Source organism: Amblyomma mixtum, chromosome 1 (genome assembly GCF_055824585.1).
Source record: "Amblyomma mixtum isolate Tamu chromosome 1, ASM5582458v1, whole genome shotgun sequence".
NCBI lineage: Eukaryota > Metazoa > Arthropoda > Arachnida > Ixodida > Ixodidae > Amblyomma > Amblyomma mixtum.
The window spans coordinates 24743320-24765766 of NC_143012.1; the positions used below are offsets into that span (position 1 = coordinate 24743320).

The following is a 22447-nucleotide window of genomic DNA, read 5'->3' on the forward strand; positions in this document are numbered from 1 at the left end:
TGGACAAGTGATGATGGCAACGTTGTTTGGAAGGCCGTTCCAGTCTGCGGCTGCACGAGGAAAGAAGGAATTAGTAAAAGTGGCGGTGCGTGATCGTGGACGGGCAACTTGTAGGTGATGGCTGGTGCGGTGAGATATGCGTGCGGGTGGAAGAATATAAGGTGTAATGTGCATAGATCGTATTTCATGAGTTGTTCGGGACAGTTCCATACCATCTGGAGTAGGTCTGAGACCTCACCGCAAGCTGGGCAGCTCTTGCTGGGATATTGTTCGAGCTGTATAGTGTGGAATCGAGCTAAATTTGGGAAAGTTCTTAATTGTAAGTTTCTCCAGATTACGGCCGCGCGTCAATTTGGGGATTGATGACGTTGCGAAAATCGCCGCCTGATGAGGTTAGAGTGGTTGATCATTTCACCGTATGTGTGGCATGCGCAAATCGTGAAACATAATTGGAAATGTAAAGCAGATGCTGAAACAAACAAAAAGAAACAAAGACGCGAATTCTAGTCTTCGCATGATTATCTGCGCTTGTTCTACGCTTTCAGGCGTCTACAAGACGCGTACAAGCGCAGTAAGAACTCACGTTTAGAAACGCCGCCACGATTATACAATGTCACTAATCCGCTGCGCCACCCCAGCTGCTTGTGATTCTGCGATGAAGTGCAAAGACTGCACCATCACCTGTCGCATGATATCACATGACGTTACGTTACCGGTGAGATTATGTTCACGTGACAGGGACGACAAAGTAAGGTGATGTGTTACGCCAACGACGACGCCGTACAAGTCAGGTAGTAACAGCTTCTCTGTAAACATATAACAAGCACGCACTAAAGCAATCTGAAGATATACTAACCCGGAAACGAAGTGAAAAGTGGCATAGTGAAAGGGTGCAAACAGGCAGCAAAAAGTTGTGCTGAAGCGCGACCACTACCAAACTAAGATATTGAGGCATGAACACAATTAGCAGAGCGCGAGCATAAATAGAGGCACGGACAGAAATAGTGAGTCGCAAAAAAAAATCACCCAAAGCTACTCAGGCAATGAGGGACAGTGTAGTGAATGTCTCCGGACAATTTCGACCACCTGAGATTCGTTAACGCCCACTGAAATCGCACAGTACATGGGTCTCTAGCATATCGCCACCACGAAAATGCAGCCGTCACGGCCGGGATCGAACCCGCGTCTTTCGGGCCAGCAACCGAGCTCCCTTACCACACGGCCAGCGCGGCGGCAAAAAAAGTTTATTGGCACAAAAAGAGACGAGGATGTGGCGAGTGGCTCGTTATCATAAGTAGCTCCACTCTGTTAATATGCGCAACATGTATGATCTTCCATAATTGGACGTGCGACAGATGACGCGTTCCCTTTACTCCCTTAAGGGAATATTCATGAGGCATAAAAGTTGTTGGAAGGGACGGGAAAACATCCTTGTGGACAAATGAATGGGGATACAATTGTAAAAAAAAAAACAGTCAGTTTACAGCTGCACGCCCCTTCGTCTAGCTCGGCACGCTTTTGAAAACCCAGACGTGGGCATTTCTTCTACCTGTAAGTTAACTCCGAGCACTTAATGCTGCTGCATCTTAGTTTGTTAACAGCGTTATTCCGTGACGCCTATACTTTGATGTCTAGATTGATCAGCCTGCGCTGGCTCCTGGCTCCGTTTCTAGTCAGGTGTTATCCTGCTTCCCGAAGAAGCTCTCCAGGTGAAGCCCGTCCCCAGTAGGCTTCGCCATCTGGTGCCTGACGAAGACACTAGCGGCACTGGAACCGCGGGTCCGGAGAGACAGGCACTCATCGAAACCGAAGACGTGCCGCACATCCTCTACAAGGCGCCGCCGCCGCCGCAGCAAGAGCCGCAAAAATCTGCGAAGATTGTGGACAACCGTCTATTCTCAGGTGCGTTCTTTGGTGTAGTCTTCCTTGGTACCTCAACACCGGCGCATTCAACTGGGGCGAGATGATACGACACTTTCGAGCCCAGACGCAGTTCCTCGCCGCTTCGATAAATCGGCTGATGACAGCATTTCTGGGCACGGGGTCAAAGACGGCGTACAATACCGACTGCTTTAAGGTGTAAAAGTTTTATTTCAGAGAAAAACACCGGACCGGAAATTTGTGTTCGCTCCAGACCTCTACGGAGCCTTTGGCGCTGAACGAGGGCTGCCTTCACTATGGTGCGCACGCAAATTGGCGATATCGCCCTTCTGGTATGCAGTACGCTGTTTAAGCCGTAGAAAATTTATCGTGCAGTTATCGCTCGAAACAAAAATGCAGATGCATGCTTAAAGAAGAGTTGAGGCTCTAGCAGCGAGTGTTTTGAATGAAGTGCGCCCCTAAAACATAAAAAAACTGCCCCTAGCTCGGCTTCAGTTGAATCATTCCGCGAGGGCCATGATGTCCCTCTATTTTCTGTCTCGTCTCTCCTTCCTTTATTTCCCTCCTTCTTTGTCTTCCTATTCTCTGTATTGGTTTATCTTCCGTCCTCTTCTTTGCTTCTTCTCTCTCTTATTATTCTTGTCTCTTTTGTCTTGACTCTTGTTTGGCTTGCGGTTTTCTAAGGCAACTACAACTACAAAGGGCTTCAGCTGCACTACCTTCTTCTTTCGTTTCTTTTTCTACCCCTCGTTCTCTTGGATTGGCTCTTGAATTTATTTGCCCTGACTTGAGGATCGCTGCAGTTATAACTGCTACAACGGGCTTCACTTGCACGACTACTCCGGGCGGGGTCGCGTAACGGCTCTCGTCGTAAAAGACATTATCTCTACATGGATCAAACGAGGGATCGCGTCGGTACAAGGCTTATCGCACTTCGCTATGATGAATACCTCTCTTCGTATTATGCCCTAATTGCACAGTACTTATGGACGCAGTAAGCATCAGTGCATACCGGCGACTCCTACGTCATAACCTACGTCACACGTCCGGATACTCATGTCCCCGATGGATACTCTCTTCCGCAAGCTGACACCCTGACCCAGCTGTTGATTTTGCATGGAGGTATTCGCTCCTCTCCGCATGCCGTCCGTACAGCGTATTTCGTGCAACGTGTCTATCGCCCTCTCCCCTTGCTTGCTCCCACAGGCAAATCACTGACTCGCGCCTAATAGCGACATACGTTCCTCTAAAAAGCCGCATGGATGGATGGATGGAAACAACTTTATTACAAAAAAAAAATCTTCCAGGGTGGTCACCTATTGGTCCAGGAGTCCACGGGCTTGTGCTTCACGTAAAGCCCGATCCACCAGCCATTTCTGCATGAGTACGCCGCCAGCCTCACTGCATACCGCCGTCCTCAAGCATATAGGCCGATCCCACGTGAATCCTTTTGTTGCATTCCCTCGGAAACCTTCCTATGGCACGAATACTCTTCCTCGCGTCCTTCGGGCCTTTCGAAGTGCGCTGGACTGCGCTGCGTGCGAGATTACATCAGGGGCCCATTGGCCCCGCGCCGGGGGAGCCATGACGGCGGCTTTCTCCCTCGGGCCCAGTGACGCGTGGCCACGGGACTCACGCGCCGCTGCGCTTTGAGGTCTCCGCGGGACGTAGTGTGGTTACACGCTCGTTGCGCCCGCGCGCTTGCTTTTTCTTGTTTCCCGCATATAACGGCGTCCCGCTGCGTGTTGCTTACGTCGTTAGCGATGTTTCCTCTGGAAGCCAATCTGTGTGTTCCTGATTTTTTATGGCGTTTTTTTTTTTTGTTCTGTCTTTGTGACGGCGCAGTGTCGTCCTTCGCAATGGTGCCACCACTTCCGATGTGATGTAATCGTGTATGACCGACGCATAGCTTCGAAGCCACTTCTGGTGCCAGTTTTCCTAGCGGGGCGCCTCACGTCGTGGACTCTACGGGAAACACAACGTGAATGCCGTCATTTTTGGAGGTCTTCAAGGGCAATGGCTGGTGGTACAATCCATTTTTGAATGCGAGAGACAAGCGGTGCAATTGCCACATTATGCGCATCCCCCCAATAACTTACCCCATCGCTACCATCAGTAGTCGTCAGTGTGTTTGTCGGGTGACTGGGTTGCCATCCGCTGTGGATTCTCCAATGGCACTCAAGACATTCCTAAGTGATTGAAAGTGCGGACGACTGTGTCGTGCTGAACCCTTGTGGGTTTTCAGTGCGCCGTAAGGACTACGAATACCCAGATGGGTACAAGTTAAACGTAGCGACTATTGTTACCTTAGACTGCGCTACCACGAATTCAAGTGGGTTACGGTAGTAAGTCATGACATCTTGGACCGAACAGCACACTGTGGGATGAATGTCTACAGTTGCACATATTTCCGTTGTTTTCGCCTATACCCGAGGTCGTTGGTTTGGCTACACCTTATATTTCCTCCATCGCGACCGCCTGGCCCCGAAAGTCCAAGGAATCTCGAAGTATAGTGATCGACTACGGAATGCTTGACCAGTATGGAATTTTACTTTCCGAGGTCTGTCTTTCATGCTGTGACACAGACAAAGGCGTCGCTTATGGCGACCAGCTAGGTGTTCGGCGCTTACGGAACGAGGAAATTAGGGAAGTTTCAATGTTCAAAGCAAACCGCTTTGGCCTTTCTAGCTACTCCAAAGAGTTTATGTAATTTCGACTTGCCTTTCACGCCATTTCAATTTTTTTGCTAGTTGTCAGTTCAAAGTTGCCATGATTGCATGGATACTTTCACGTTTCCATACAATGGCACGAGTTGAAGTGCCTTTTCAGCGTGCGACCGAGGAACTAACATTTCCGTCTCCTAAGTCTATAACCATCGACTTTTTTTCTTGCTTTGTTTCTAACGTTCCCGAAACCGCATCCAGCTGCGGGCTGCTTGCCAAGCCAAACATAGTACGGGCTTCGAAGCTGACTTAGCTGCTACGAAGCAAGAACCGCGTGGTGAGGACAAAGGCCTCCATGAATCAGCGCCATGCTCGTACAGCGATGGGCACCAGCTACAACACGGCTGCGGGCGGCTCCCGTGGTCACTGATGCACGATCGAAGGCGGGGTCGGCGGTTGTTGCGTGTGGGAGACGCGCCATAGCGTTTGACGCGAGTCCTCGGAACGGCTAACGCGCAGCGCGACGCCGGTGGCCACCTGCCAGCGAGGCATGCCCGACGCATTCTTCGAAAGGCGAACAGGGGGGGACTTTGACATTGGCCTTACTGGGACAGCACTGCGCGCTCGTTCGGACGGCCAGTCTCAGTGTATAGTTTCATGCAGCGCTTTCAAGAGCCGGGTTGGTGCCGTCCACAATACGAAGTTTTGATGCGATAGCAGTAAAAGCCTCATCGGGAAGAAAATGTGCCATCAGAATCTAAATTCACTGATTGGCTAAAGGGAAGTGACGTACTATGCCGGAGCTTTTCCACTGGCTGATGAGCTAGAGAGAAGTGACGTCAGAAAGACCGGAGCACTCCTATTGGCTGGATGGAAGTAACGTCACTTCCGGGAAATGCATCAACAGTGCTGCACCAAGAGCTGCCAGTGATATCTCGTTGCCAAAACATTCACGGAATTAGGTGTCCCTGTGAATTTTTTTCGCCGTCTGTGTCAGGGTCTCTGCGGTTGATAGGCGTATTGCTATCATTATAAATTAGCTGGTAGACACCCATGCCCCTAACTGGTTGGTTGGTTTGTGGGGTTTAACGTCCCAAAGCGACTAAGGCTATGTGAGACGCCGTAGTGTAGGACTCCGGAAATTTCGACCACCTCGGGTTCTTTAACGTGCACTGACATAACTATTTATTTCTTTATTTACTTACCCTAAAAGCCGATAACTGGGCATTACATAACGGGGAAATGTTAAAAAAAAACAGCAATCGATAACAAATGATAGAAGATGTACAGCAGTCAAGGCTGAGTTAACATTTCGGCATCAGAGAAGATTCAAGCAGCTATCTCTGTTGATTCTTCATCACTGCGGCGACCTGGCATGATGGCGATCGATTTGAACGCAGTAAATGTGCTTCTCGCTTGTTTTGACATTTCTAGTTGTGCGGCCTTCCTCAACACCGCCCAGAGAGCAAGAACATAAATGCATTCACCGCGTGGACCGTTTCGAGGATTGCATGCGGCGGGCTTACTTTCGGGATCAATATGGGTGAATACCAAGCGAGCATCGGTTATGCTGCATTGCCACGCCTCTTTCTGGCAACGCTGCCTGTGCAGACAGGGTGTTGTTTGTGGCACGTGCGGAGGAACTTGATTTTTCTGTATGTCTAGGGCAACCTTAACATACTAATTGTCTAGATTGGCCACTAGGTGACCATCTTCACAGGGGTGTCATTATGCTCCTTTCTATTCGTGGTGCTCCTGCCCATAAGATGCGATACTTTTGCTTCCGATCGTAGGTATGCATCTATGCGAAACTCTAAAACCAAAGAAACAGGGAAAAACGATGTCCCGTATGTTTTGCTGTGAAGCAAGCCAACTGAACAACTTCGCTGAGGCCATGCCATTCGTAGCATTCCAGGTTTCGCCATCACAAGCCGTAAATACAGTGGTCCGTTTGATTTGTTTTTTTTTTATTTGAATTTGGTATGGTTTGGTTTATGGGGTTTAACGTCCCAAAGCGCCTAAGGCTATGAGAGACGCCGTAGTGGAGGGCTCCGGATAATCTCGACCACCTGGGGTTCTTTAACGTGCACTGACATCGCACAGTACACGGGCCTCTAGAATTTCTACTCCAAAAGAAATTCAACCGCCGCGGCCGGGATCGAACCCGCGTCTTTCGGGTCAGCAGCCGAGCACCATAACCACTGAGCCACCGCGGCGGCTAATTTTAATTTGTTTGGATTTGAATGTTGAATTTGAATTCGAATCGAATATCAATTTTCTTGTTACGAGCGCAGTAGCAGTGGATCCGAGTAGAAAAACGCCACAGAAACATTACTGTCGTCACAACAGATGTTCCGTAACGTTTTTGCACCAAAAACTTGCGGCAACAATGACATTTTTGTAGTAACAGAATTTTGTGCAGTTACTACAGGAAAGTTCTACAGAGCTACAGATAATACAGCAGTACTACACACAAAAAAAATCTGAAGTGTTACAGAAGAATACCACAAAACAACAGAAAAATCGGTCGTTACAGCGAAACCACGAAACATTTTTTTGCAAAACTGGCACGGTCTGACACGGTTATGTCGTTGTTTTCGACTGGGATCGCTTGGCTCAGCTGTCCAACCCATGTACTGTACGCTACTGATGACAAGCGGCGAGCGACCTTGGCGTTCTTCGCAGGAATGCCGTTCACCGTCGGCCTTGTCATGCGGGCGCCCTCCTCGACTTCCCGCCAACGGCAATTAAGCTGTCATCCCGGCACAAGAGCCTCGGCTGACTCAAGCGAGAGTGCCGGCATCGCTTCGCTTGCGGCGCGTAACGAAGGCGTACCCCCAGTCAGCTATAATCGGGTCGCGAAACTGGCCAACCGCATCGACCCGCAGAAAGTGCTCTTGCAGTTTAGAGCGCGCCTTTCACAGGGAAAGCAGCAGCTGCATCGGGGTAGGGTTCTGCAGTTCATGGTCTAGTCGTCACGGTTGCATGCGTGTCGAAGTAGAAAACTCAGTGACGGCATCGCTCAGAGATCACGTGATCCCTAACTGGTCACTGATGGTGTGACCTGCCTGTCGATAACAACTAAAGGAAATGTTCTGCCGCCGCAACAGATATTTCATTGTTTTGGGGTATGAGCTTGTAACCACGAGAGAAGTGTTTGTACTAACAACGGATTTTTCTGTAGCATTGTGCTGTCCTTTGACCACATAACTACAATGAAATATTCCACTATAGACTAAGAAAATAGTACTACATAACTATAAAAAAAACGTCATCACGACAAAACAAAAAGCACTCTGTCGTATTTTGGACAAGATTTTGTCGTTTTTTTTTTTTGACGGGGAGTTTTCGGACCGTGAGTGTTAGATCTTTGGACGGTACGAATGTGCGATGTGCGGTCGTGTGGTTAACGCCTGTGTGCAACTAGAATGACCATTCTACATCTGGGGCCTCTAGCCAAGTCCGCATTGTCAAGGGCCCGAGACCCAACGATCAGGTTTAGTTAGGTTTACCTATAATAAGACATTACACTCCACAGTAAGCGCTATTAAGCAATGCTTTGGCGAAGCAGACATTGCATATCGCGCCTCTCTGGGGGCCTGCATGCACAGACGATTTCACTAAACTTGAGAATGTTCTGCGTAAACTTCTTTTATTTGTAATTTTAATAAATGGAGGATGCACCTAAGATTTCTTTTACAGCTCAGCAAGCAAGCGCGAGAAATGAAAGACAAAAGCAAATCGTCTTCCTTTCTTTCCTTCCTTCCTTCCTTCCTTCCTTCCTTCCTTCCTTCCTTCCTTCCTTCCTTCCTTCCTTCCTTCCTTCTTTCTTCCTTTCTTTCTCTCTCTCTTTCTTTCTTTCTTCCCTTATTTCCTCTTTCTTTCCTTCTTTCTTTCTTCCTTCCTTTCTTTCCTTCTTTCTTTCTTTCTTTTTTATTTCGTTCTTTCATTCTTTCTTTCCCTTTTTCTTTCTCTCTTTCCTTCCTTCCTTCTTTCTTTCTTTCTTTCTTTCCTTTTTCTTTCTCGTCTGTTTTCGCGCTCTCGACCAGAGATGAAACACCTCCAACTGTCACTGCGCTCTGCACTCAGAAAACTTTCATAACGAGCGAAATAAAGAAACCGGTTTCATGAAATAACGAAAACGTTCTACTTGATGTCCATGACCACCTACAAGTAATCATACGTTTTTACTTTTGTCGCAAGATAGTTCCTTTCACTGGAAACAAAGGTTAGCAGCTATTCGCGCAGAATAAACGTGAATAAAACCTTCTTCTCTGGGGTAAAAACTTGGCGCAACATAAAACCGTTCACCACCGAGACATACAGAACAAGGCGTTTACTTAAATAAAACATATTTGGTTTCTCGGGATGCTCTGAACTAAGACAACAAGCTGGACAAATGTGTATTGAACACTCGATAGTTTTTTTTTTTTCTCTGTCGAGTGTGTTAGACAGCCTCTCCTAACGCACGCGGTGTTCTTTAAATGTGTATGTGCAGTACGTATTTCGTGTGCGATATTTATTTTATGTATTTAGTTTTTCCCAGCAGAAGTTCAAAAGAACAATAGCTGGTACTGAAATTTTACTTGCTTACGTCACGTGAACAAAGAAAAATCTACACAAAGGAAAGAACAATAGCAAGTCCCTGTGAATGCGCAAACAATGAGAAATGAAGCACTTCGTTCTCGGAAATGCTGAATAGTTCATCAGGCGGCCGGTGCTAATTTTCACGCTTCTGAGAAAAAAGTACAATCTCGGATCTGTTAGTTTCGCAGGGATACTCTGAAAGCTTTTTCTGAAGTTCTCATATTTTTCTCCAGTATATGCTAGTCCCACAGCAGGCTGTTTCGTGTCAGTACCATCTTGGCCATACATTGTCTCACGAAGTGTCTTACTTGGTACTATCAGCTTCTGACCATGCCCTGGCACCTGGAATAGCTGTAAAGTTTTTACAACCCTTTCAGGCTCTGTGTGCACCATTGTCCCCACTGCAAATTCATAGTACCTGGAATGTATTCTTCTGTTTCAGGCGAATTGAGAACCCTTCAAATTCCAGACAGAGTCCTTTTTTATAGCAAGCGAACGAAGCAACTTACATTTTTAAAAACAGGGAGTTTGGCACCATGTTTTCCGCCGTTTTCCTGCAGTTGGATGGCAGCTTTTTCTTCCAACTCCTATAGCGTTCTGCGCACATTTGAAAATAAAATGTAATTCACAATCCCGTAAGCGTTAATTTCACAAATCCTTGTAAAATAGGCGGGAACACTACAGTTTCCACCTATTTTGATAACATGTACAAAATTTTCTACATGCATATAGCAAATTATCCACTTGTGTCTTCCATTGGAAAAGCAAAAAATGCGTTACTCAGGCCTGATTGAGGAATTTAATGTTGTAAAAAGTTTTAGCGAAAGCAGCACAGACCGTGACAAAGACGACAAACACACACAAAAGCTCATTAGAAGGTTGATAGGCACCAACTCTCCCAAAAATAAGTTTTAATGAAGATCATTGCTTAGACAGTGGGCCCGTCCTTGTGCATCGCCTTCTTCCTACATCGTAGAAGTTCTTGTATACCGAGCAGGCTTATCGGACGCCCCGGAGTTACGGCTACTCGCGTGCGAGGGAGGCTACGCAGAGACCCTACAACTTTATAGGGGAACTAGATTGAGGTATCCACCACCACACAGAGCACTGACTAGGGAAGAGGCTGTAGGATGGCGTAGGCTACAGACGAACACTTTTCCTAACCTGTACATATACAGCAAAATGTCACCAACGCAATTCAGATCAGACTGTCCCTGGTGCGGCGGTACACCTACACTCTATCACATTACCTGGGAGTGCGAAAGAAACATAGCATTCCACAATTATCAAACACCGAGTGAGGAGCAATGGGAGAGCTGTCTCTCCAGCAGCGAGCTCGAGGTCCAGAGGGCCTTGGTACAGCACGCTGTTGAAGCGGCACGACTCAGTGGAGCCCTGGACTGAGGGCCCACCCTTGCTCGAAGACTCAAGTAGCCAGCGCCCAAGCAGGACGACCAAGAAGTCTTCATCTCCGCGAATCTCTTGAAAGAGCAATAAAAGTTTTCTCTCTCTCTCTCTCTTGTATACGTGAGTCGTCTTTCTCGTGGTCTGTGTCTGTTTGCGCTAAAACTTTTTACGAGATCGATATGCACCAACTCGTCCGAAAATAAGTTTTAATAACTATACAATTTAGTTGGAAAAATATTTGTTTTCAGCCACAATGCTAAATGGATGCTGAAATGGATAAATAGATGAACAAAGAAAGTAAATAAAAATTGCGAGGACACTGGCAACTAAAGTGTTGAGAGGCGAAAGCCAAGGACACTATGCCGTGACGACTTCCGGGGAAGGTGACGTCACACCGTTCCCGTGGCTATATCGATACCCAAATGATACATATTTCGGGGATCTTAAGGTTTAATTATGTTTATTTACCCAATGTTATAACTAATTTGACACAAATCCGGAGTTTTTCTGACCATTCTGTGACAATTTTCAATATGCAATGACAACTCCGGTGGATGTGACGAAACACCGTTCCCATGGTAATTTCGACGCAAATTGACATTTTTGAGTATAATTAACTAATTACTCTACAGTCATCAAACGTGGCTTCTAGGTTCATTTTTTCCTCTTCTATCTCATGCAACCATTCATTTTCTCCTATCCTTTTGTAGTTCCCGAGTTAACACTAGATAAACGCTGCCAAATGTGTGACGCCCTCTGCTAACGGACGACAGTATGAGCCATTAAAAGCTTTCGTCTTAACATGTCTTATTTTTCACTGGCTTTTCGTTCTGTCTGTTCTCGTCGCAGAGATGACGTGGCTGAGGGATGAGCGGTTCCACCACTCGTCATCCAACCCCAAGACACGCCCGCAAAGAACGACTGTTCGCACCCGAAGCCGCAGTTTACACCCCACAATCTGGCCGCAGAGGTACCCACACCCTGACAGGTGCGTTCAAAGAAATGACTTCGCCTCAAAGGGGTGCAACTCCGGAGGACCTGAGAAAATTTCGAGCTGACTATCGTATATATTGCTTGGACCTACGTGTCTTAGTTCCGATTAATAGTTTTTAAAAACAATTTTAGAAACAAATTCAAAACAGCAAAAAAAAACGGGAAATCTAAATCTAAACTGAATTTGGGCCGAAGTATAATCTCACAATAAACCAGCATGCAACGCCACCGATACTACCACGAAACCTCTCGTGTGTATGTTGATTGGCCAAACTGCATGGCTAGTGCATTCATATCATTCATAGTGACTACATTCATAGTGCTGTGGCACCACAAGGACGTAGACGGAGTGACGACAACACAGTGCGCAAAGCACTTGTCACTTCGTCTGCGTTCTTCACCTTGTGGTGCCGCAGCACTATGAAACCGGAAACAAGCTCGACTATTTTTCCTTCAGCAAACGCACAGAGAAGATCGACGCGCATCCAGCTGGTGACATTGCACACACAAGGTTGGCCGTTGGAGCCGACTCGATTGAGGCCACGAAACGGGAAATTTTTTAATTCGTTCGTGTTGAAACAAAACGCCAGTCTGCTGGCAAATTTTTACCAAGGATGAGAAGACTATAGAATGAATGAATGAATGAATGAATGAAAAACTTTACTGTTACAAGGGTTCTCTCAGCGTAGACTATGGAGAAACTAACATGAAAGTTTAAATGAAATCCGTTGAGGTCAATTTTTCATGACATTGTTCACGGTTCCAATGCGTGTGTTCTGTTGCGCCAGTTTACACAGAGCGTCACGAATGTCATGTCCTTCAAAAGCCGAAGGAAAAAGGCTAGCCTCTCACAAATTATATTGGAGAGGTTAAATCGGCTTCCACTAGGATGAGGGTTTACCTTCTAAAGAATCATGGTTATTACTGCAGGAAAAAAGAAGGCAGCCAAGTCTAGTCATTATGACAACTTCTTGACGACTGGGACTTTACCGAGCTAGTTGGTGACCGAACAGCTCCATGCATTAAATTCCTACAGAAAGACGCAGATCACGCACCGAGCTACACACACGAACAGTTAGGTTATTCTTTTACCATATTTAAAGCCTTGTTTACTAATAACCGTTCTCTATAAGACTTAAGAATCGACAATTGCTTCAGAAATGCTATAAACGGTGAGACGCATAGCAAGAGCTAGCCAGCCCTCGGGGTGAAAAAAATCTATAATTCCAAAGGGGCATACGACTACATTAGGTGCTGATGGTACTGAACTTTGCTATTGGTATGTCGTATCATGTTACATATTACACGACACGCTACTACAAACAACAAATGCTACAAACGACAGGATATTACAGACGACTCAATACCACAAACGACACGATACTACAAACGACAGAACACTAGAAGACGACAAGGTCCCATCATACGACAGGTTTGTTGCTTTTTGTACATTCTTGTTATTTTTTTCGACAGGGATCGTTTGTTCTTTGGTACACATGTCCAGGTTTACAGTTTCAGGCAGTAGGAAATACGAGTTGTAGGTTATGTTAATTACAAACCCAATTTTTTCCTCTCAGTGAACCAATTGTTGTTTCATCCCTTCTCCAATGTAGGGAGTAGAATAATCATGGGTGGCTGGGAAGTATTACCCGACATTTTCATCACATGGGCGTGGCAAGGTGACATCACTTGTATTCACGGCGATTTCTCTCCATATTCGTTTTCAGGCGAAAACTAACCAGCAACAGTAACAGGCGACGAACAACAACGTCCGGCTCTCGCAAAACCAACCCTAGCTCTGGCTCCGGCTTTGGCTCAAGCTCACGAGCGCGGCCCACCAAGCCGTACAATGATCGCGAGCGACAGGGCGGCGCGCACGGGACGAGAGGCGAGCGGAGAGCCAAGTTCCTCGAGCTGGCCGTGTTCCTGGACGAGAAGGCCTACCTCAGCTTCCTGCACTTCCTGGGCAGTGAGCAGAGGCTCATGGACTTTGTTCTGGGCTACCTCAACCAGGTGTGTCTTCCGGTCTCACTCTCGTCCTTAGAACTGGTGGCTGTCTCTCTTCAATACCGCGGCCATAAAGGCCCCGCGAAGGCCTTTGGAGATGAGGTAACTGAGTTCTAAGGCGCATTGTGAGCAGTTACACAGCGCAAGTGTGGCGTGCCTATCGCTAAGGGCCTTGGAGGCCAAGGCGGCTTTCAGATACCTAGGCCCAAAGCGGCCTTCGAGAAATTTCGATCGCAGCGCCATCCAGCGTAGAAAACTAAAAGCAAAGAAGAGGTTATCTAAATAGCTAACAATGTTTCTCAGCATCTAAATAATAGAAAAAAAAACAATTAAGTTTTCCTGCATTCATTTTTGGAGTGGTGTATATATATTACGCTAAGATCTCAAGAAGACAAAAGTGCAGCTGTGCTGCATTTTTATAGCGCGTGCTGATGCCGGCCAAGACAAAAAAAAAATTCCTTCTCTAGCTAACAAGACAAACTGTCGTCATTTTATGGAAATAAATTTCTTAGCTCAAGGACGGTATAGAATACTTCACTCGAGTTTTGGAAATACTCACTCTGGCTGCTTTGTGCACAGCGAGGAGTGCTGAACCACGAATGTGCACGTTTCACTTGTCCCGTGCACTTACAATGGTACTGTTTTCAGGTTTTGCTCCGTTGGCGGAAAATTCACAGGGTGTTTAAATGCTAATTGACGTCATTTTCGGTCAGGTGACGCCATTTCCCTCTAGCCAACGGGCCTATTTTGTGATCGATGACGTATTTTTTTTCCCATTAAGCTTTCAATGATACCCCATTAAGAAATACACCTTTGCTGAAAAGGCTTTGGAGGAGTGCCGTGTAAAAGGGGCACTGAACTTCAGATGCGAGGCAGTAGAGCCGCTCGCGTCTCGCTCTGACAGCAGCCTTGAAGAATTCTCTCAGCGCGCGGTGCCATTCGACGACGAACTTGTTGCCAGTGTTGACATCGCGAGCGTTGCGATAAAAAAACGTTTCGACACCTGACACTTTCAGAGCTGGTTCTCAATTCCGTAGCTCCGACATCTCAAAGTAAGGCGACAAATTAGTGCCTGTGGAGCAAGTACAAAATGAGAAAAGCTTGAGTGCTCCAGTTCTCTGTCTGTGTTCTTACCGAAGTTAATGACCAGACAGTTTCTGAGAAAGTCGAACTTCCTTACTGCGAACCCAATCGTTTTTTAGCCATTTTCACGATTGGCTTCGCAAGAGTGGCACCGCCTTACCTCGCAAACTGTCGCCATCAATGTTAACAAACCATTAAAGAGCGCATGAGCTAAGCAATGACTTTTGTTCTCACGCCTTGCATCTCTTTTTTGTTACGCTTCTTTCTGTAGCATTTATAATCGCTCCGCTCTTCCCTGTACGTAGCCAAATAGTCAAGAAATTTTTGTTATATACAAGGGCATAATGCATAGATTAGTGCACAGACGAGAGTCCCAAAGTCAGAATGTAACGTGACCCTCGATAGACTAATTACTAAACTAACTTACAATCATGCAGCAACGGATATTTATACAATATTAAAGAAAATAAAAAGTATGAACATTATACGAGATATAGACACCGGGCGCATATGCTTGAAGAAAATATAGAGGTTGTCCATTCCTTGCGGTCCCGGTTGTATCACCCGCCTGAAATAGCGCGACGAAGTGCATCCTTGTGGAATCGCTTTCTATCCGTCTCCAGCGTTTTTAGTGTATTTTGTGTGTGTATTGCGGGGACGCCACCCCCGTTATACGGCGATGGATGTGGATCCTCCTGGGCATCCGACCAGACTGCCGGCTCCTTCCTCGAGTTCTTCGAGGAAGCGTTGCAGCCTTCCCAGTGACCCCGACAGCGAGGATACCATAGAGTACTTCAGCGAGGACAGTACTGAAGGTGAATTTGAGACATACCTCAGCCGCAGGACCAAAAGAAGACTATTAAGAGCCAGCTCCTCATCGAGCCAGTCCACGGTGAAGACACCTGGCCAAGCATCGAAGCATACTATTCTCATCCTGCCTGCGCATCGATCCCACAACATGAGGCGGCTTAACAGGCAAGCTGTCTCAATGCAACTTGAGGCCCTTGTGCCGAACGAAATTAAAGACGTTCGCGTGAACTCGCGCAAAAACGTTGTTGCTGTTGACGTCCATCATGCGCCAGCACTCGAATCACTGCGGGCCATCACTGAACTCGGAGGCATGTCGGTCCGTACAGTTATCCCGCTCGGCGAGGACGTTTCTTCTGGCGTCATCTATGACGTCGATGAGACGATCACGCAAGAAGATCTGCCCATACTTGTGAAGCCAGGAAACGAAGGCACCGTGATTCTCCGAGTTTCACGTCTTGGGAAATCTCGCTGTGTCAAGATTGTCTTCAAAGGCGACAGCCTTCCGTCACATGTGAAGGTAGGCCTTTTTCGTCACGCAGTTCGGCCATTCATACCAAAGCCCCTACAATGCACGAATTGTATGAAACTGGGCCATGTTAGCGGAGTCTGCGCCAACGCGAGTGTGTGTTCCCGGTGTGCCGAGCCTCATGATTCTGAGACATGCACAGCACAAATTCTCAGGTGTTCAAACTGCAACGGTCCCCATGACGCCTCATCTAGAGACTGCCCGCGGCTAAAAGAAGAGCGTGCTGTCCTAAGACAAATGGTCCGAGACAGCTCGACGCACCGCGAAGCCGCCGCGATCGTTCGCAAGAGACGTGCCCGACGCAAGAGGAAATCCAGACAGGCTGCTGCGAATGACAGCCGCAACGACGCGCTGTTGGCGCCTCCTGTTCACCCTCCTCCACCTCCTGTTCCACCTCGCCCCAGTGTGCTCCGTCCGACCTCTGTGGACAAGGGTGGCCAGATGTCATCAGGTTCCGATCCTTGGCCTGCGCTTCCGCCATTATGTCCTCCTGAGGCCCCTCCACGTAAGCTTCCATCGCCGAGCTCGTCGGCCGCTGCAGACGGGCTCCCGGAGCAAGACCGCCAAACCCTCGTGATTTTAAAGACCGTGGTCAACGCAATTCGGCCCCTCCTACAGGCTCTGCAATCCCCAACTGCTCGAAGCGTTTTACTAGTGCTGGACTCCCTGGGTTCAGCACTTCAAGGACTTTAATCCATAATGGCTGGCCACCTTCCCTCCTTTCGTGAGGAAGTCAGAGGCGCCACAATCTTCCAATGGAACGCAAGAGGTCTGAGGTCGCGAATGACAAGTTTTCGTCCTTACGTATTCACTAACTACTTCCCGATATTGGTAATCTGCGAGCCCAAATTATCAGAAGCAATCAGGCTCTCCGGGTACGAATCTTTCTTCGCCCCTACATGCGGGGAACGCAGCCAAGTCTTGGTATACCTCCGCACTGACATGACGTATGTTTGCTGCCCAGTTCCACCTCACAATGACAATCAATACGCGTGTTTCTTAATCAAGACAAAAACGCTAGAATTCACACTGATTGCAGCTTATGTGTCACCCTCCTCTCAATTAGACTGCGAAAGGCTGAAAGCCATCATGGAAGAAACCCGTGCTCCTTGGATCATTACTGGCGATTTTAACGCCCACCATTTGCTATGGGGAAGCACCAGAATTAACGCCAAAGGAAGACATCTGGCGTTATTTGCATCCGACAATGATCTGTATGTTATGAATGACGGCAGTCCGACATACCTGCGCGGCTGTAACTACAGCAGCTGCCTGGACCTGACATTAGTTTCTAGGTCGTTGCACCGGAGTGTTCGCTGGTTTTGTGATGTGGAGACCCATGGAAGTGACCACATTCCTACCTACCTCAAAATAAGCGGCCTTGGTGCGTCCTCCCCAACCCAACTCGCGCGAATTGACTGGGCAGTATTTCGAAAACATATGGAGGAGACGAGCAAAGATGCCCTCACTGGCAGGCTGGAGCACACTATAGCTAATGCTATGAACGTTGCGAGAAGTCACATCACGTCCTCAAGAATACGCAGTGATTTTGATATTGAACTAGAACGCCTGCGTGCTCTTCGGCGGCGAGCAGAAAAGCGATACAGACGAACCAAGTGCTTAAATGATCTACGGGAGGCTAGACGTACGCAGAAAAAAATCAAACGAAGAATGGATCAGCTGGCGAACCAGCGCTGGAGGTCCTTTTGTCAGCACTTGGATCCCCGCAAGCCCATGTCCCTTATATGGCGTACTGTGCGGGGCCTCCGTACGCTTCCGCAGCAAAGACAACCCTTCTATGCGTTGGCTGTCTATCAAGATCGACAGCAGTCTGAGGTAGCAACGGACTACTGCAGGAAAATTGCTGGTGTACCAATTGCTTCGAGTTCCCGGCGTGTTCCTCCTGCCTCACGGGTCTCAGCCATGGATGTCCTTTTTTCTCGCGAGGAACTCGACGCTGCTCTTGCAGGATGTCGGCGTTCGTCCTCACCAGGGCCAGATGGAATCACATATGCTGCGCTGTCCCACCTTGGCCACGACGCGCGAGAAGAGCTCCTCAAACGTTACAACGACTCTTGGCTCGACGGTGCTGTTCCTCAAGAATGGAAATCGAGTCGATTGATACCCCTACTAAAACCAGGGAAATCTCCACTCGAGCTCTCGTCGTATAGGCCTATAGCTTTGGCCAGTTGCGTAGGAAAGGTCATGGAGAAAATGATTTTGTCGCGCCTTGAGTGGTACCTCGAACACTACAAAATATACCCCGACGCTATGGCCGGCTTCAGGCGGGGTCGCTCTTCTATTGACAACGTCGTTGATCTCGTATCCACGGTTCAACAACAGAAGCGCTTGAAACGTTTGTCAGCGGCACTCTTTCTGGATGTAAAAGGTGCCTACGACAACGTGACCCATGAGGCCATCCTTGATGCGCTGGAAACTGTGGGCATCGGTGGTCGGATGTTTGCGTGGATAGAGAGCTATCTGTTCAAAAGATCATTTTTTATCCAATGTGAAGATGGCCCGACGCCTGAGCATTACACCTACCGTGGCATGCCCCAGGGCGGTGTCCTTAGCCCTACATTGTTTAATCTGACTCTCATCGCCCTCCCTGAGAATCTCCCCAACACCGTCCAGATGTGTATGTACGCCGATGACATCTGCATTTGGGCCTCCTCTGTGACGCGTCCCCAGGTGCGTGCAAGACTTCAGCGGGCAGCATCGATCACTTCTTCCTATCTCCAGAAGCAAGGTCTCAGCGTTTCACCAGAAAAGTGCACGCTAGTGGCATTTACACGTAAATGTATGACTCCATATCCGGTACGCATCGACGGTCAAGTCATTTCTTACAGCAAAACTCACCGTTTCCTAGGGATCCTGATCGACCGCAATTTATCATGGAGCCCGCATTGCACTCTACTGAAAAAAAAGCTAACATCTATCGCTCATTTACTGCGATTTCTAGGTGGAAAATCTTGGGGCTCGTCGGTCCAGTCAATGCTGGAGTTGTACAGAGCTCTATTTGTCGGATGCTTGCGGTACAGTACACCTGTACTCTCAAACACGTGCAAAACTAACATGCGTGCCCTCCAGTCAGTGCAGGGTCAGGCCCTTCGCACATGCCTAGGTCTACCTCGGAGCGCATCAACACTGGGTAGCATTGCACTCGCCAAAGACCACCCGATCTCTACTTATATTGTCCTAGACTGCTTGCGAATGCACATACGTCATATCTCAAGGATTCCACAGCATCACCTTGCACCTCTGCCACTGCAGAGACCACATTCTGCATTTGCAAAGGTGATAACGACGCAACAGTCGTCGATCCCACAACAGTTCACCCCGGCAGCACTACCTCCCTCTCCACTGTGGTGTATGCGGCTCCCATGTGTGCGCCTTGCTATTCCGGGGATAGCGAAGAAGTCAAATTTATCGACGCCAGCCATTAAGCAACTGACACTGTCCATGCTCCACTTCGAATATTCGGACCGCACTCACGTCTATACGGATGGATCAGTAACCTCTACTAGTTCTGCTTGCGCTGTGGTCGTTCCTGCGCGACAGACTCAAATTCACCAACTAATTTCGCATCGGACTACCTCTACTGGAGCAGAGTTGGCTGCGCTTCTTGCGGCAGTACAGTATATCTCACAACAATCACCTCAAAAATGGGCTGTTTTCTGTGATTCAAAAGCTGCCCTACAATGTCTTCAATCTTCCTTGAGACATAGCGACCATGAGCAACTTACAGCGGAGATACGATATCTGCACCACCAGGCAATCGAACAAGATCATGAAATCATCTTCCAGTGGGTACCAGGTCATAGCGGCATTGTTGGTAACGCCTTAGCTGACGATGCTGCTCGATCGGCTCACGATACAACCAACACTGTCCGCATACCACTGACAAGAGCTGACGCAGCAAGGCACCTTCAACTGCTCGCCCGAAACCTGACTGTAACGTCGTGGTCTGCCCCTGGAGGTTGGTCACCCCGCTCGCATCACTTCAACCTCCTGCTCCAACATCACATACCACTCGGCCTCCCCCGCGGTGATACTACGCTGTTGTGCCGCCTGTGGCTGGGAGTGGCGTTCACAAACGCCTATTCCCATCTGATCACAATGGCTGACTCTCCTGCGTGTGACCAGTGCGGTTGTGACGAAACGATCAGCCACCTCCTCTGTGACTGCCCTCGTTTTGAGCGAGAGCGCGGTGTCCTAAGTGTTTCTCTGCTCCGCTTGGACTCGCGTCCTTTAACAGAGTCTAACGTTCTGGGGCCTTGGGCTCAACCTTCCAGACAACGGAAAGCGGTGAAAGCGCTCCTGACTTTCTTAAGGGACTCGGGGTTGTATTCCCGCCTATAATCTTTAAGTTTTCAGTGCGCGCCCTCTGTCCCTGTGACATGGTGGTCGCTGGACACTTAGAAAACTCATTTCCTTGCCGCTCTTTTTCCTTTTTTCCCCTTTGTTCCCCTCCCCAAGTGTAGGGTAGCCAACTGGGCATCGCCTGGTTAACCTCCCTGCCTTTCCGTCCTTTTCTCTCTCTCTCTCTCTCTCTCCCTGGAGACCGCATTTCGTGGATCCACCTTTTACCTCGCCCAGTGAAATCTACTCATGCATTGCCGTTCCCTGTTTGCAGGTGCAAGCCATCTACGTGCAGCCGTCACTCAGAGAGAAAGTCTACATATCCTTGGTCCATCTCGAACTGCAGGAGACTCAGCCTGTGAGTTTGAAGCTGGACATTTCTGAGCTTTGCCGATGCCAATTAAGCTTTACTACATGCCAGGATTGAATGCCTATGACCATGTGAGTGAGTGAAACGAATTTTTTGTCGCGTAAAAAGCCAATCTTCTAACTGAATGTCAAGAGGGAGTTCTAGTAATACCATATAGCATTCGTTGCAGAAGTGCGCGTGCCAAAGCTGCCTCGTAATAACGGCCATTTTCGGAAGCGAAATTGATGAAAGGGCTTCCATTGCCGATAGCCGGAAGTGACGCATGACAGAGAACGCTTGGACCTACTCAGCCGTAGCCGTGGCGGTTCGGCCGTCCGCTATAGTGCGCGTAGCAAGAGTGCAGTGCGAGCGATACAAACCGCTATCACGTGACTTTAACGCAATGCGAACACAGGAGTGATGGGGCGCGTCGCACGCTTATGGCGTCGCAGTGAATTCATATCGTCGCAAACCTCATTGAACTTCTGCGGGACCTACGCATCGTAAAGCACAAGACTAGTTGAATTTCAATAAGACGACTTTGCGTTCAGCTCCTTCAGTGTGTCACATACTTGGCACAAGGCGAGTGCGTTGCTTTATTGCGAGATATATATCGCAATAAAGTAACAAACTCGCCTTGTGCCAAGCATGTGAGTACGCCTTAGTTGCGCACAATCTCTCACGAAATATCGAACACTGATGGAGCTGAACGCAAAGTCATATTATTGTCAAGTTTTCGCCTGGGCCTATATTGCGTATCATACTTTTCACGTCAACGGGATTTGAATAATTCTAGCATCCACATTGCAGCATTCAGCCAAGTCATTTTTATTAAGCGCGCCGCATTCAAGATGCGCACCTTTGTAACGTCAAAGAGTAGGCTTTATTTCAGCCAATTAAACAAAGCCATGAGACTAGCACAGCCCCAAGTATACTGCTAAGCTCCGAGAAACAGTACCACAGTACCAAAATAGAGCTCTCAAGTAGCGTTTTAGTCTCACTCTACGCCGTCCGCAATCCATACGCGCTCGCTGAGAATGACGGTCAGGCGAACACTCCAATTATTTCTGACAAGTGTCCTAACTTCTTGACATGCCTCCTGGGCCGCGGTTCGTCTCCTAACGCATTTTCTAAAGGATTCTGACTACAATGTGCGATTAGTAAGAATTATAAAACGTGGTGAAGGTCAGTTTTATAACATGTGCAGCACATGTAGAGTCAGTTTGACAAAAACAAAATTTTCCACTAGCCCTCTCAAGTCTAAAAAGTGTCCTTATTAACCATTCTAAAGAGTAGGTTCCAAGTTGTAAGGGCTGTTGCAATCCAAATTATTGTAGAAGTTAAACTGACCACAGCTCTTTTTGGCCGCTTCACCACACTAGCCTAGCACTGAAATTATTTATTTAATGTATTTAACTACATACTGCAGACCATGGTTAGGTCCAGACAGGAAGGGCGCATAAATACTACGTAAAACCACAGCAACAAAAAATACACTTTTTGCGAAAAATAATTGCGGGAAAATACTTCAACACAGTAATACATCAGCACCATAATATACTAACATGGAACATGGCTAACGTACAAAGGTTAGTTTTCCGAGGTTTGATGAGGTTCGATTAACTAGTTCCAGTCGTTTATGGTGCGCGGAAAGAAGGAAAACAACAAATCGGTCCGTGCAAAATACGGAAATCATAAATCTTTTAGGTACTGTCGTGTACTTCTTGTTGTCATTGGGGAAAGATAGGCTGAGCCGTCAAGAGTTTGCTACGCAGTAAA

At 47.8% G+C, this 22447-nt stretch overlaps 1 protein-coding gene across 1 annotated transcript in view; it reads left to right on the forward strand.

Moving 5' to 3' along the window:
- LOC149365769 (A disintegrin and metalloproteinase with thrombospondin motifs adt-1-like) overlaps positions 1–22447 on the forward strand; it is a 58647-nt gene that overhangs the window by 14695 nt on the left and 21505 nt on the right. Inside the window, exons 5-9 of the mRNA XM_089544012.1 lie at positions 1674–1902; positions 7063–7073; positions 11390–11526; positions 13259–13544; positions 20594–20677. Of these exons, the coding sequence (XP_089400138.1) occupies positions 1674–1902; positions 7063–7073; positions 11390–11526; positions 13259–13544; positions 20594–20677 (747 nt within the window). The remainder of the gene's footprint in view (positions 1–1673; positions 1903–7062; positions 7074–11389; positions 11527–13258; positions 13545–20593; positions 20678–22447) is intronic.